The sequence below is a fragment of the Salminus brasiliensis genome, chromosome 4 (assembly GCF_030463535.1).
Source record: "Salminus brasiliensis chromosome 4, fSalBra1.hap2, whole genome shotgun sequence".
NCBI classification, from domain to species: Eukaryota; Metazoa; Chordata; class Actinopteri; order Characiformes; family Bryconidae; genus Salminus; species Salminus brasiliensis.
In genome coordinates, this window is record NC_132881.1 from 23,571,102 (window position 1) to 23,583,810 (window position 12,709).

General features: G+C 44.4%; 1 protein-coding gene across 2 annotated transcripts in view; it reads left to right on the plus strand.

The window, feature by feature from the left end:
• tjap1 (tight junction associated protein 1 (peripheral)) overlaps positions 1-12,709 on the plus strand; it is a 94,728-nt gene that overhangs the window by 48,242 nt on the left and 33,777 nt on the right. Inside the window, exons 5-6 of one of the 2 annotated variants that reach the window (XM_072677640.1) lie at positions 7,919-8,114; positions 10,398-10,426. In XM_072677640.1, the coding sequence (XP_072533741.1) occupies positions 7,959-8,114; positions 10,398-10,426 (185 nt within the window). In that variant the 5' untranslated portion in view covers positions 7,919-7,958. The remainder of the gene's footprint in view (positions 1-7,918; positions 8,115-10,397; positions 10,427-12,709) is intronic. The other variant, XM_072677641.1, reaches the window with a different exon arrangement.

A 12,709-nucleotide genomic window follows, 5' to 3' on the forward strand; every position in this document is an offset into this window, starting at 1 on the left:
AATGTTAGTCATGGATTTTGGCTCTGCATTGGTATTTTGAATCCCATACATTTGCTATTAAGCTCTTTTGGAACTTGTTCATCAGATCTTTGACTCGGTTCTCAGTTCTTCCATACAAACGTAATCTTACTTATTACGTTCTACAGTGTGTTTCAGTGTAATAGGTTGAGGCCAGTTATTAAAGACTCTTGCTCTATGTTAATCTGTTGTTTCCTTTCTAGCATTTTCCACCAGCCATGCTGTTTGAGTGTTTCTAAGCCAGCGTGAAGGTGCTGCAACCAGCATCCACTGACAAACTTGATATTCAGTAGGGTAGACTCTTAGCGCCGTGCTGCAGTGACTGGTGCCGGACGTCTGGCATCTGAAAGGCTGATCATTAGAGAACGTGGAATGGGCTCTGAAGGCGAGGAGAGTGAGAGAGAGAGAGAGAGGGAGAGGGAGAGTGAGTGGCTAAAAGGAAGTGTGTGGATTGCCAGCACTGGGCATCAAGTTGGCTTAGTGAACTCTCTGGAAAATTGGCTGGGAGCATTTGCGGGTAAATGTAACATGAGCCTCTCTGCTTGCATACAAAATGTGGAGACTTTTTGAACTGGCTCATCTAATGCAGACGACTGGCGGAGCGCAACTATAGTTATAGCTATCCAAACAAAGCTCCCTGCAGCCCAAGTTACTGATGATCAACTTGACTGCTGTTCCATGTGTTAATACCTTTTCGCCCTTGGTCTTGACTCTCGAATCTTGTTTTTCTTATTTTTCCCTCTTGACTGTACTCGTAGCTGTGACATTAGCCTAGCTATTTTTGGCATCATAATGTTATGATCAATGTTAGGCTGGCTTTACATGGTAAAAACCTCAACATCTGACTTCTTGAATCCAGTTGCACAAAATCCTACGCAATACATTCAGTGTCTACACCAACCAAATGAAAGGAAATTACACCTTTTTTTTTTTTTTTTTGGACGTATTGTATCCAGAATCATTGTGATGTTCAATGACTTGTAATAGGGAGAATGGCATCTCTGTTGTTGACATTAAGGGCCCTAAAGTCTGGCCAATACCAGAACTGCCTAGCACTGCGTAATCCCACTTTTAGCTCCCCCACATGGACAGTTCTAAACATGCATTTATTTATTTATTTTATTCATTTAAGCCCAGAGATACAGAAACGGCATCTAACATGAAAGGAACATACTGACTGATGCAACAGAGCAATATTACAGGTATTAAATTATGTGGGGGAGCTAAAAGTGGGATTTGTGTTTGCGACAGTTCAATCCAGTTATACTAACCCAGGGTAGAGTAAAGTGAAACTGGTGCAGTGATGGGTAAAATCATGGGACAATAGACACAGGGCCAAAGATAGGCTGGGTGCTTGGACAATAAGTACAGTGTAAAACTCATTAAGTGCAAACGTGTGCATGGAGGCAGGGTGATTCATGTGCCAGCTAAGTTAAGGAAACTAAGTTACTGTACTAGTAAATAAAAAGAAAGGAATATCTAGTCCAGTGATTGGGTGTTGTGCATGTAAATGGAACAGTACAGTAGGTTCGGGTGTATATGTAGAGGTATACCAGGTCTGGTGCTGTAAACGGCATCACAGTGCAGAAAAACTAATAATACCAATTCCAAAACGCACCTCATGGACCTGCTCGCGTTCAGCAGGCTGAAGATTGTCCACAAGCTGGTGCTATTACTCATCCAATAGGTTTTGGCGATTCGCATCAATGACGTTTTGTGTCCTTGTTTGATACGTTGCCTTGCTAATGAATAAAAGCATTAAAAATGTGTAGGATCAGCCATGCCTCGGACTGAGACCGCTAGGGTCACCCAGACACTAGTATGAGTAGGGGGACAATTTAATACTGTTAGGCCCTTGAGCAAGGCCCTTTACCCTCTCTGCTCCCCGGGCGCTGGAGTTGGCCGCCCACCGCTCTGGGTGTGTGTGTGTACTCACTGCCCCTAACCCATGTGTGTGTGTGAGTGTGTGTTCACTACCAGATGGGTTAAATGCGGAGGACACATTTCGCTGTACAGTGTACACTGTACAGTGACAAATACGTGCACCTTTAATAAAATCTGCACCTTTAGAATTATGAGGGGATTCACACAGGGTGTTTAATCTGGGGTGAATGTGAGGTAAAGCACATGGAATGGGGCATGCGTATGCCAGAGCAACCCAGGTTTCGAGGATTTCGGCAGATTTAAAAAAAAATGCAACCAAAGCAGATGTAAATCTAAGTGGAGCTGCATGAGCATGACATCGTCTGAAAGTACCTTTTTAAATTGGATGCAAGCGTCAATAAACAAATATGTGTAGGAGTGGCTTTTTTCCAGAAGTCTGGATAAGGAATCTTTATAAACTGCATGCAGAATCACACTGATTCTCCTGACTTGGGGAACTTGGGGAACGCTGGCTGTCACATTAGTGCCTTTGTGCCTTAGTCTTTATTCAAACAAAGTTTCCAAAGAAGGTTAAAAATGTTGTGCCTGCCTTTCATTGACTTAAGAGCTGGAGTGATTTTTGAGTAATTTGGGTGGTTTAGATAAAATAAATCCCACACTACAGATAATTTTTAAATAGTGATATGTGTTCTTTACAATTTACAGCTTTACTTCTTTACTATTAAAAAAATCCCTAGCTGTCACTGCTGTTCATATTTCTGTTTACGGACCTGTGATCTGACGTCTGGCATTTTTGAAATTGCCTTATTCTCCCCTAGAACCACTGTGTACTTGAAAAGTTCATAGGACCACACCTCATCCTCCTTTTCTTTCATTCTTTGATTGTCAAAATTATCCTCTATAAAAAATGAGGGGAGATTATGAATAGAGGGAAATGTGAATTATTTACATTTCTGCATTTAGCAGACGCTCTTATCCAGAGCGACTCACAAAAGTGCTTCACTATTTACTAAAGAAAAACCTCAGCTAGTTTGAATAGACTAAAATTAAAAGATACCTCCAAGTTTAGACACTACTAAACACAAGTCAACCATACAAGACCATAGTACTCTACTATTCGCCCAAGTATTCTCAGAAGAGGTGGTTCTTCAGTCTGTGTTTGAACACAGCGAGAGACTCTGCTGTTCGGACACCCAGGGAAAGCTCGTTCCACCACTTTGGGGTCAGGACAGAAAAAAGTCTGGACGCTTGTCTTCTGTGGATTTTATGGGATGGCGGGTCGAGCTGAGCCGTACTTGAAGCTGGAAGGGCTCTTGGTGCGGATCGGCTTTTGACCATTGCCATCAAGTACAGAGGGGCTGGTCCAGTCTTGGCTTTGTAGGCCAGGGTCAGGGTTATGAATCTGATGTGGGCAGCAGCTACAGGAAGCCAGTGAAGAGAACACAGCAGTGGAGTAACATGGCTGAACTTAGAAACGTTGAAGACGACCCGTGCCGCTGCATTCTGGACAAGTTGCAGGGGCCTGATGGTGCGCAAAAGGAGACCAGCCGGAAGAGAGCTGCAGTAGTCAAGTCTGGAAGTAACCAGAGACTGAACGAGCACCTGGGTGGCCTCTCTAGAGAGGAAGGGTCGAATTCTCTGGGTGTTGTACTAACTGGATGAATATAATACATTTAGTTAAGAATAAGAAGAAACAGCTATTTTGACTGCAGTTACTATTGGCTGGATAGTTGGGCTTGTTGGTTACAGGTCACTTTTTTTTTCTTTTTTTTTTAAAAGGTCACCACACTGCTATACCATACCAGAAAAGAGAAAAAAGATCCAGTAAGATTAATAAGGAGAGGGTTTAAAGAGCTCATGAAAAGCCACAAGCCAAAGAGAACAATGGGGGCTTAAAATGTAGACTTGGAGAAGACCTAATGAAAAGTTGCCAACTCCCATAACTTGATAGTAGACATGAAAAAGGTAATGGAATTGATAGAAGCAATTCATCAGAAAATCTTAACATTGTGAGGAATTGTGTTGGTCGATGTGTTTGCATTCAATGTTTGGCTGGCTACTGGCTACTAATGAAAAACTACTAGCCTTGGAGTCCAGTGAACCATCTTGTCTTATTCTGTTGTCCGGTAACCCAGTAAAACCCACCTTTTGACATTGATCATGTGCTGCATTATTCGTGGTCTAATTAGCTGTTGCACAAAGCCTGAAACTAACTGCATTGATGTTTTGTATTACATAAGCTTCAGGTAACTAAAGATGTCATTTCAATCTTGATGAATTTACGTCATTGCTTTTAAAATACGTGGCATGAATGCACTTGAAAAATGTAATTAGTGAATCTAAAGCCAGCTCTGACTGCAATTAAGATGTCACATTTTCAAGCAGTGAAGGGAAACTAAGCACACTCCATTACTCTATTATGAAAGACTGCAGCTCATGCGTGGGCATGTGTGTGAAGGCCGCATGCTGCAACAGTCTTCTTTTCTGTAAGCGGTGGAGTCCAAGGCCTGGCCCTGCTCTGCTGTGCTGCTGTAACTCCAGTGAAACGCAAGTGCAACACAAACACAAACACACACACACACCTACACGCACACATACAACGTTGTCCATTTTTCGTATAGAGCCTCTGTAAAAGCTTAGAGTAGTTTAACCCTTTAACAGTCACACTAATTAATAAACACAATAATATTGTAATATTGTGTTCCTGCAGCCTAAGTCAGCAGGTTAAACTATATAGGAGGCAGATACGCATGTCAACCAGCCGGTTGACTTGCCCAGTTAGGGTAATTTTGGCAACAAACCAGTACTGCAGAGCAATCACTGGTAAAACAGTGGAACTAGAATATAATAAAGTTTACTGTGAAAGGTTACTGATGTTTTATCTCCATCCCTTCAGTCACAGCCTGACATACGTTCCTACCGATCTAAATAGTTCTACCTATAGCTGTTCAACGCACAGTGAGGTTTAGCTATGATGGCTACGGCAGAACTAATGAGTACAACTAGCTCATATGTTATTATATTAGAAGTAAATGGTCTTCAGAACATGCTAGTCTGTAGGTAAAACACATCCAGCTCAGTCTACCGGGCAGTTGCAGTCCCTGTTAAAGGATTAAGGTGGCTGAAGTAAAGCTCATAATTGGCTTTTTTTAATAATGATAATAATGAATAAACTAATAATTATAATAATGGGATTCACAAGTGTGCACATAATGCAACTAAACGAGACATAATTTGTAAACTATGGACTGGTTTGTGTGTAGGGGGGTGTATATGTGTGTGTATGCAGAGTTCTATTGTGGTTTCATAAAGAATAGTGTTTGCAATAGAGCTGTATAAGTGTGAGAACCTAAATAACCTTCACTCCACACTTCTCCACACTCCTATTACAGACATGATCCTTTATAAAAACCTAAAAGTGGCTTTTCTATGGCGCCGCCATAGCACCTTTTCGTAGCACTTTTCTTTTTAAGAGCGCTGCATTATAATGAAGCAGAGTCTTCAGCCTGCAGGGGGATTGTGACCATGTGTAATAGCACTTTTGAGGAGTTAGACTTCATTTTAGAGGAGTCTGAGTCTGTACACTCTTAGAGTAAATGGTTCTTTGAGCGACTTCGTAGGAGAGCTGTGTTTGTAGGAGATGGGAGTGTGGTTACAGTGATAAAGAAACTCGAGAACATCAAGTGAAAGTTCTTTAGAGCTGTAAAAGCTTCTTCACACTCTCACAACTCCGTTACCAACACGGTTCTTTATGGAACCAAGTACTTCTTTCAGGGCGATGCTCAAAGGACCAATTTGGGCCATTGTAAGGGTGTGTAAGTTTCTCTAAAACAGAGCATATCACATCAAACCACTCTTTTCTAGGGCTGTTGAAATTACCCACTCTCCTGGTAAGAACAGTTTGCAACATTTTAAACCTTTTCTCCTGCAGCTGTGGTGAATGTACTCTCACACATGCATTTTCCCAGATATAGTCTCGCCAATGTTGCGTGACTTGAAGACAGAGCCCTTTCAGACTACAAGGTTTCAGGCTTTAGGCATATGTAAAATTTACAAGGCACATACAAATCCTGTCTATTGCCATCTTAAGAGAGACGACAAGGCCTCTGAGTCCTCCAAGACTCTTTTGTCTCCCCCCACAGAATAAATGTCCCATTGAATAACAGACTACTGCAGAGTCACAGTCAGCCTGGCCTAGTTTTACAGGAGAATCAGGCACAGATTTCAGTTCATGACTCAGGGTTTCTGAGTATTTTGCAGTAAACCATGATAAATGGCGTCATTGTAGTGAGTATTTAGCAGTAATTGCGTGTGTTTGGTATTTAGTGACACATTAAAAAAAAGATAGGTTCAAGCCTGAGTGAGAGCGCACGTGTTTGAGTGCAGAGTGCTGGTGGGTGTGTGCGTAAGCGCTTGCATGGCCCTGAACTCCTCCCTGGCACATTAGCTACTCTGCACTGGGAATGAAATTGATTTTTCATTGGTGGAACGCTGAGACACACCAGCACGTTCCCCTTTTGTTGCACCCGTGTTTTTTTTGTTTCTTCAGTGAATAGAATTTCACTGCTTTCGTAACATAGCAGCAGTTCTAAAGAGAAATGTAGCTTTCCTTCACTGTCATTTTCCCAGTTTGTGCTTCGGCTGAACGGTAATTGCAGATTTAGTAGGTGTGTTTTGAGCAGGCAAGGCACCAAGCTGGGCTGGGCTGGGCTGGTCAGAAGTCCTCCAGGACCTGGAGTGAATATTCAACACTAACTCAACTCTGTTCGTCGTTATAACAGGGGTAGTGTTCTATTTGTTTCCAGCCAGTCCATGATAAGTTTCTTAAAGGTTAGTGCTGGGACTGCTCGGCAGTGGGTGCCAAGGAAGAGTCTTTTCAAGCTTTCCAGCAGTCAGATGTTCAAGGGGCTCAGCAATACCGTTCCTCCAGGACTATGGTGCAACATAGAGCAACACAATACTACACACGACTACATGAAGTACACATGCACCAGCAAAGAGCACAGGAAGTACAATAGGCAGTGCAGCGCTGTCACAGCACTCAGTACTGAATATGTATAGTGGGACAAAGGGGCTGTGACTTGTATATATTATCACAGCTGTTACTGCAGTGGATGTAATGGAGACCGTAGATCTTGGTGACCTGAGAGACTAGTGGTTATACTGTCCCTCATAGCTGTTAATAGCAGGAAATTGCAAGTGAGCTGAAATTGTAACCTCGAAAATTGAGCTGGTTTTTCCTGTACTGTAGGTGTAGTTGTGAATTAGGGGGTAAGATATATAAATAGATATGGATATCTTTCATATGTCCATAGGATCTACCATCTTTTTCTCATTAACACTGCATTAACTGAGTTCCAGGGCAGGGTTGTTCAACGCTTATGCTTTATTAATAGGCAGATTGAATAGGGTATTATAAAATCTGCTCTCCATCTAAGTGATCTCTGAACAAGGGGTCAGCCTTATGTCAATGGGTGGGGCCAATAAAATGACCTTCCCACTTTTCCCTTTCCAAAGTTAGCTCCCTGTGATCGGTGAGCGTCACGCAGGCAGTGGTTTAACAGTTGCTCTGTTCTTTTTTCCTACTCCTCCTCATCTATCTCCATCATCCTCCCCTTCTCACAACTGTCCTTCTTCCCTTGCACACACTTTATTACATACGCTGCGCACTCTTGAGGCAGATTTTTTGAAAAGCACTCTACACAAGCATTGACAGATGTTTGATGGTTATTTGAAGTGGCATGCCCCTCCCTCCTTTCCCCAAGCTCTGACGGTCTGCTTTTTTTTTTTTTTGGTTACTGCCCAGTGCTGCTGCATTCATCAAAGCCTATTGATTCTGCTTTTTTCATGGCAGTCGCTTGGGGAGGTGGAGGTAGGAAGAAGCCAGGAGGCCAGGGAAAAGCAAGAGCAGAGACACTGAGCAGTCTTTTTTTTTTTTTTTTTTTTTTTGGACAGGGCAGGAATCTAGGGCTGGTGCTGCTCTGCTGCAATTTCTCATGCTCATGTCTCTTGGCAGGACTAACGGTCAGTGTTTGGACGGACGCTGAGCTCCCAGAATGACGAGTGCCGCCCCAGCCCGGAAGCCGTATCGCAAGGCGCCTCCACAACACCGCGAGACGCGCCACAGCCTGCCCGTGTTCCGGGATGACCTTAGTGGGAGTCCCTCAGCAACCGGCAACCCTCTGGTGCCGGGGCAGCCTGACTCCAGCCAGGTAATTTACCTCCGAAATCTTTCTCCCGTTTTGCAGCGCACGCACTTTACCGGCCCTTACCCAAAGTGCCTGGACAGTCCAGAGGCCACAGATATTTTCTCATCATCATGGTCGTTAGCCTCAGACAGCGAACTGGATGTCTCGAGCCTCTCCAGCTTGGAGCTTACGGTCCTTCCCCCTCCACGGATATTTAGCCATGGTGCTCTCGGAATGGACGACCCTCGTAAGCAAAAAAGGGGCATTAACCGATTTATCAGCCGCAGTGAGGACCTCCTGACTCTGTCGGGTGAAGAGGACCTTTCTACCTCAGACGACTCGCAGCAGTGTATCCGTGGAAGTTCCCCGTCGTTCTCTAGCCGAAGCGGGGAGCGCTCATTGGTTTTCAAGGAGCAGGCAGAGATTCTTGCTCCCAAACAAGAGCGCTGTACCTCCAAATCTACCTTTCCGCCACAGGCCCTTCCACCCAAAGGTATTCTCAAGCAGCCACACCAACTGGGAGTTAACTCCAGTGACAGCCTACGCAAGTCCAAGTCAGCTGAGATGTTGGGACAGACCCAAAGTTGCGGCCGTGGTAGGAAACCCAAAAGCATGTCCCTGGACCGGGAAAAGGAGCCAGGAACATCTCCCCCAGGACGCGCTGCCTCTATCTCTTCTACCTCCCCCAGTTCTGTGCCACCAGAGTGGAAGATCCAGCTCCTGGAAGAGAAGCTGAAGTTCTCCCAGTTCTTGGATGAGATTACATACAGAGTTCTGAGTCCTGCAAGCTTGAAAATGCTTGGGGGTAAGAAGCTGGAACCTCCCAAAGGTACCCAGTCCCAGCAGCAGATTCCTTCCCAGCAAACCGATCCCAAAGCACCTTCAGAGAAGAAGCAGGAGAAGAACCGACCGTGGGACAACTGGAGCACTCAACAAGGCAGAGCAGCAAAGAATGAGCGAAACGACCGGCCCAAGACTTCGCATATTCCAATGGAAAAGGACAGTGCAGAACGGGAGCCAGACAGACGGCACGTGGACCCCAATAGGGAGGGGGCTCGACCTAAAGCCGAGGGTCCAATTTATGCTCGGGTGGGCGATTCCAGGCATAGCAGTGAAACCGAGTGGGATAGCAAGAATCGACGAGGGGCTCAACAGCAACCTCCGGCCCACCAGCCAACCCGGTTGGAGATCAGGGCCCAGCCTAAGAATACCATGGATAAATTAGGGCTGCCAAAGGTTGGCTTCTCTACAGTTCATATGGAGAGTGAAAACAAGCCAGTATCACAAACTGCTTTTTCTGTTTTATCTCAGATTAAGGTATGTGTGCCAAGATGCTTCATTTTTTCCCCCCCCTCACCATTTACACCCCCCTGTTAAGGGTTATTTAAAATTGTGTTGCTTGGCTAATGAATCCTGAACCTTGCACTGGTCTTGCCTCCAGTCCCTGACCCTTTCCAGCCCTGAGAACTCATTGTTTACTTAATTTGGACTGCCCTCAACACTTGAGACAATCCGTGTTGTAGATGCTACCTTGATGTACCTTTGTGTGTTTGTGGGATATGATAGAAGATCAGGGCTGCCAAATCAATTCCATTGCTTCACAAGACATATGCATATGGGTGGTTAAGAGCACTGTCAATCAAGTTGACTGCTGCTCTTGGCCATAGCCTTCAAATTGCCTCACAGTGTTTCTTAATCTTGCTCCTGATGACCCATTGACCTGCACACTTTCACCTGATCCAGCTCAGAAAAGACTTGATTATTGGCCGAGCTGTAGTATTACCAGACACTGTTCTTAACTTATCTTAAGGGAAGGAATACTGAAAGGCATATGTGAAGACTGTCTAAACGTTCTTATTGGTCGTTTTCTTTCGCATCGTATTTTGCCTGGCTTAAATTGTGGTTCACAAGCCAGTGGGAAATGGCAGTATCAGGTTACTTGAGTGTGAGCGGTTCCTTATCTCTTAATTACTGTTTAGCTCCTAATCATTACTTTTGATTATCAGAGAGACCTAATTCTGCAACAGAAACTTATTAAAATCCATTAAAGATGGATATAATTGCTATGGCTGACAGACGATCAATGTTTTTGGAGGACAGGTGGGAGCATGTGCATACTTTTACCAGTCTAAAGATAGAATGTAAGAAGTATTTAATTAGAATCACCATCAGGATCTACGAGATGCATGAGGAATAACTGCTGTTCAACCAATTTACCGTTCAATCTGCTGCAGTTTTCTAAGTTGCTGTATGCTTAAACTTGCGAACTTGTGATATTTACTTTTGTTTGTTTATTTTTTTTAACAGGAGTCCTTATCAGATGCTGAAAAAATCAAGTAAGTGTCCTTTTTTTCCTTCCTACATCCTGCTTCATGCACATGAGCTGATGTTATGCTGTGTTTAGTAGTTCGATTTCTTTACTTTTCTGAAGTGTCATCATGTTGAACGGTAATCTACAGTGTGTGCAATTCTATATTTGTTGTCTTTGGCCATGTATAATCCCTAAGAAGTATTTTAATGTAACACAGTGTCTGTCAGCATGACCTAGCCAGTCAAGCACAGGCAGTGTGTCTGGGCTTCCAGGCAGCCTGGGGCCAGGAGTATGTGCTGTGTCTCAGGCTGCAGGGTGAAGATCAAGGAGCCTGGCCTGGAGCTGCTGGCAAGGAGGGTGATTATTGGAAGGTCTAAGGCAGGTGTCCTTCTGCTAAGCAGATCAGTCAGAGCACACAGCCACTTTTTCTGTCTTGCCAGGCTTTAAGTGTGTTGGGGCTCACAGTGATCCTCTGTGATCATTACTGTCTCATTGGCCAGTGCTGCCCTCCACCTGGGAGAGCTTGCTGCTACACTCTTAAGAGACGCTGCAGCTGCCAGAGCCATGCAGATAACAAAGACTTAACATTCTATATGCTTGGTAGATGTTCCGCAGAGCCAGAGACTGCTGCAGATGCTTAGGTCTGCTGGTTGAACAGTACAGTACTCCTCTCAGGCTGTCCTTTATCCGCAGTTCAGTGTTGAGAGATATGCATGGCTTTGTCACAGCGTTTGTTAAAGCGAAGCCGGGGTGTCCTTTGTCTGCACGTGCTGTTCACTCAGGCTAAATGAACCAGACTTAGGTCTCCCCAGTGACGTACAGCGGAAACGTGTGTCATGGTGACACTAGCAGCTTTATCGATCGCCCTAGATACTCCCTAATGTGTGGTGGGAACTGAATCATTGACGAAGGCCAAAAACTTGCCAGCGCTTCACCAGATATGTATAGATGTGTGATGTCCACCTATGATGTTTAGTGGGACAATGTATGGAATAAAGCATGGCCATTTTTCAACCTCTCTTAATCACTTACACTTGACTGATACATGTGCATAAGCTGTGTTTGGACTGCCCTGGGTTGCATCCCGCTGGAAAGAAAAAAAAAAAAAGCAGGCCAGGCTGAAACAATTCTCAGAACTTTAGCGTGAATTGGCAAGGCTAAACTGCTGGCTAAATGAGTGGATGTATGTATATGCTTAGGTTCCATGTAGAGGCCTAAAACTGTAGGGACCTTTAAAGCTGCTTTATTTTAATTTTCTTATCTTAAAATAACAGCTTCAAAATAATCTTGATGACCCTCTGACCTGTACTAGGGAGAGTAGCGTTGTTGGCGTTGCTCTTCCAGGCTCAGCACACCAGAAACGACACTATGTAACTTTGGTGAAATGGGCAGTTCACAAGAACTGTGTAACCCTGCTTAACCCGAGACACGTTCCGAGTACCCGAGTCCTGCTGCATCAGTCAACATGATTCAGTCACTACAGATGGCAGTTCTGTATCTCTCAGCTTGTAAAATGCAAGTGTAAAGCATGTTGTTTACTGGTGGCTCAAAGCTCAAATTATACTTCCAGACTGTAGAGGAAGCCCAAGAGCAAGAATTGCATGTTTTCGCATACAGCTGCTTTAATGTATTTTGCAGTTCTGCTGTTTTCTGGATTTTTGACCTACTAAATAGAGCTATTCACTGCCCTTCTAGCGCCACAGAGTGCTTCAGAGTGTGTGGAAATCTTTTAGCATCTCTTATCTTGCATATTGCTCTCATGTGCCCATCAGCGCACACCACCTCTTTACCTCATGGCGCAAATTTCAGTGTCGCCTTGCGTCAGATCCATTGTCCTGCAGCCCTGAAGCAATTACACATACTCAGGGCCTGCTGTGGTCCAGCTATTTTGTCTCTTTCCCTTAATTCCTGTGCTTTCAGATGTGTGCGCTGAATATGCATCTTTCAACAAGCGATTGCTTTGAAAAGAGCAAATTGTATGGGTGTATTTATAGCCTGAAACAAGCCCCTGCCTCCCCTCCAAACTATACCATGAATCATTGATGTTGCCGTTCCCTCGCTTTGCTTTTGCTTTTACTTTCAGCCGGGTCGTGTTGGCAGGTGTTCGAGCATGTGTGTCCGTGTGCAAGATATTTGCTTGCTTTTGCTCGGCACTGTAGGAGAGGCTACTGAGTGAGCAGCAGTGGTCTGGCGGGGTGCTCGGGGAGCAGCGTCAATTAAAAATTTAGCGTCTGTAGACCACGGGTTGCCAAAAAACCTCCACAATTGATTGTACTGTGAATTGGGAAAGTCGTGAGTAAGCCTTTTT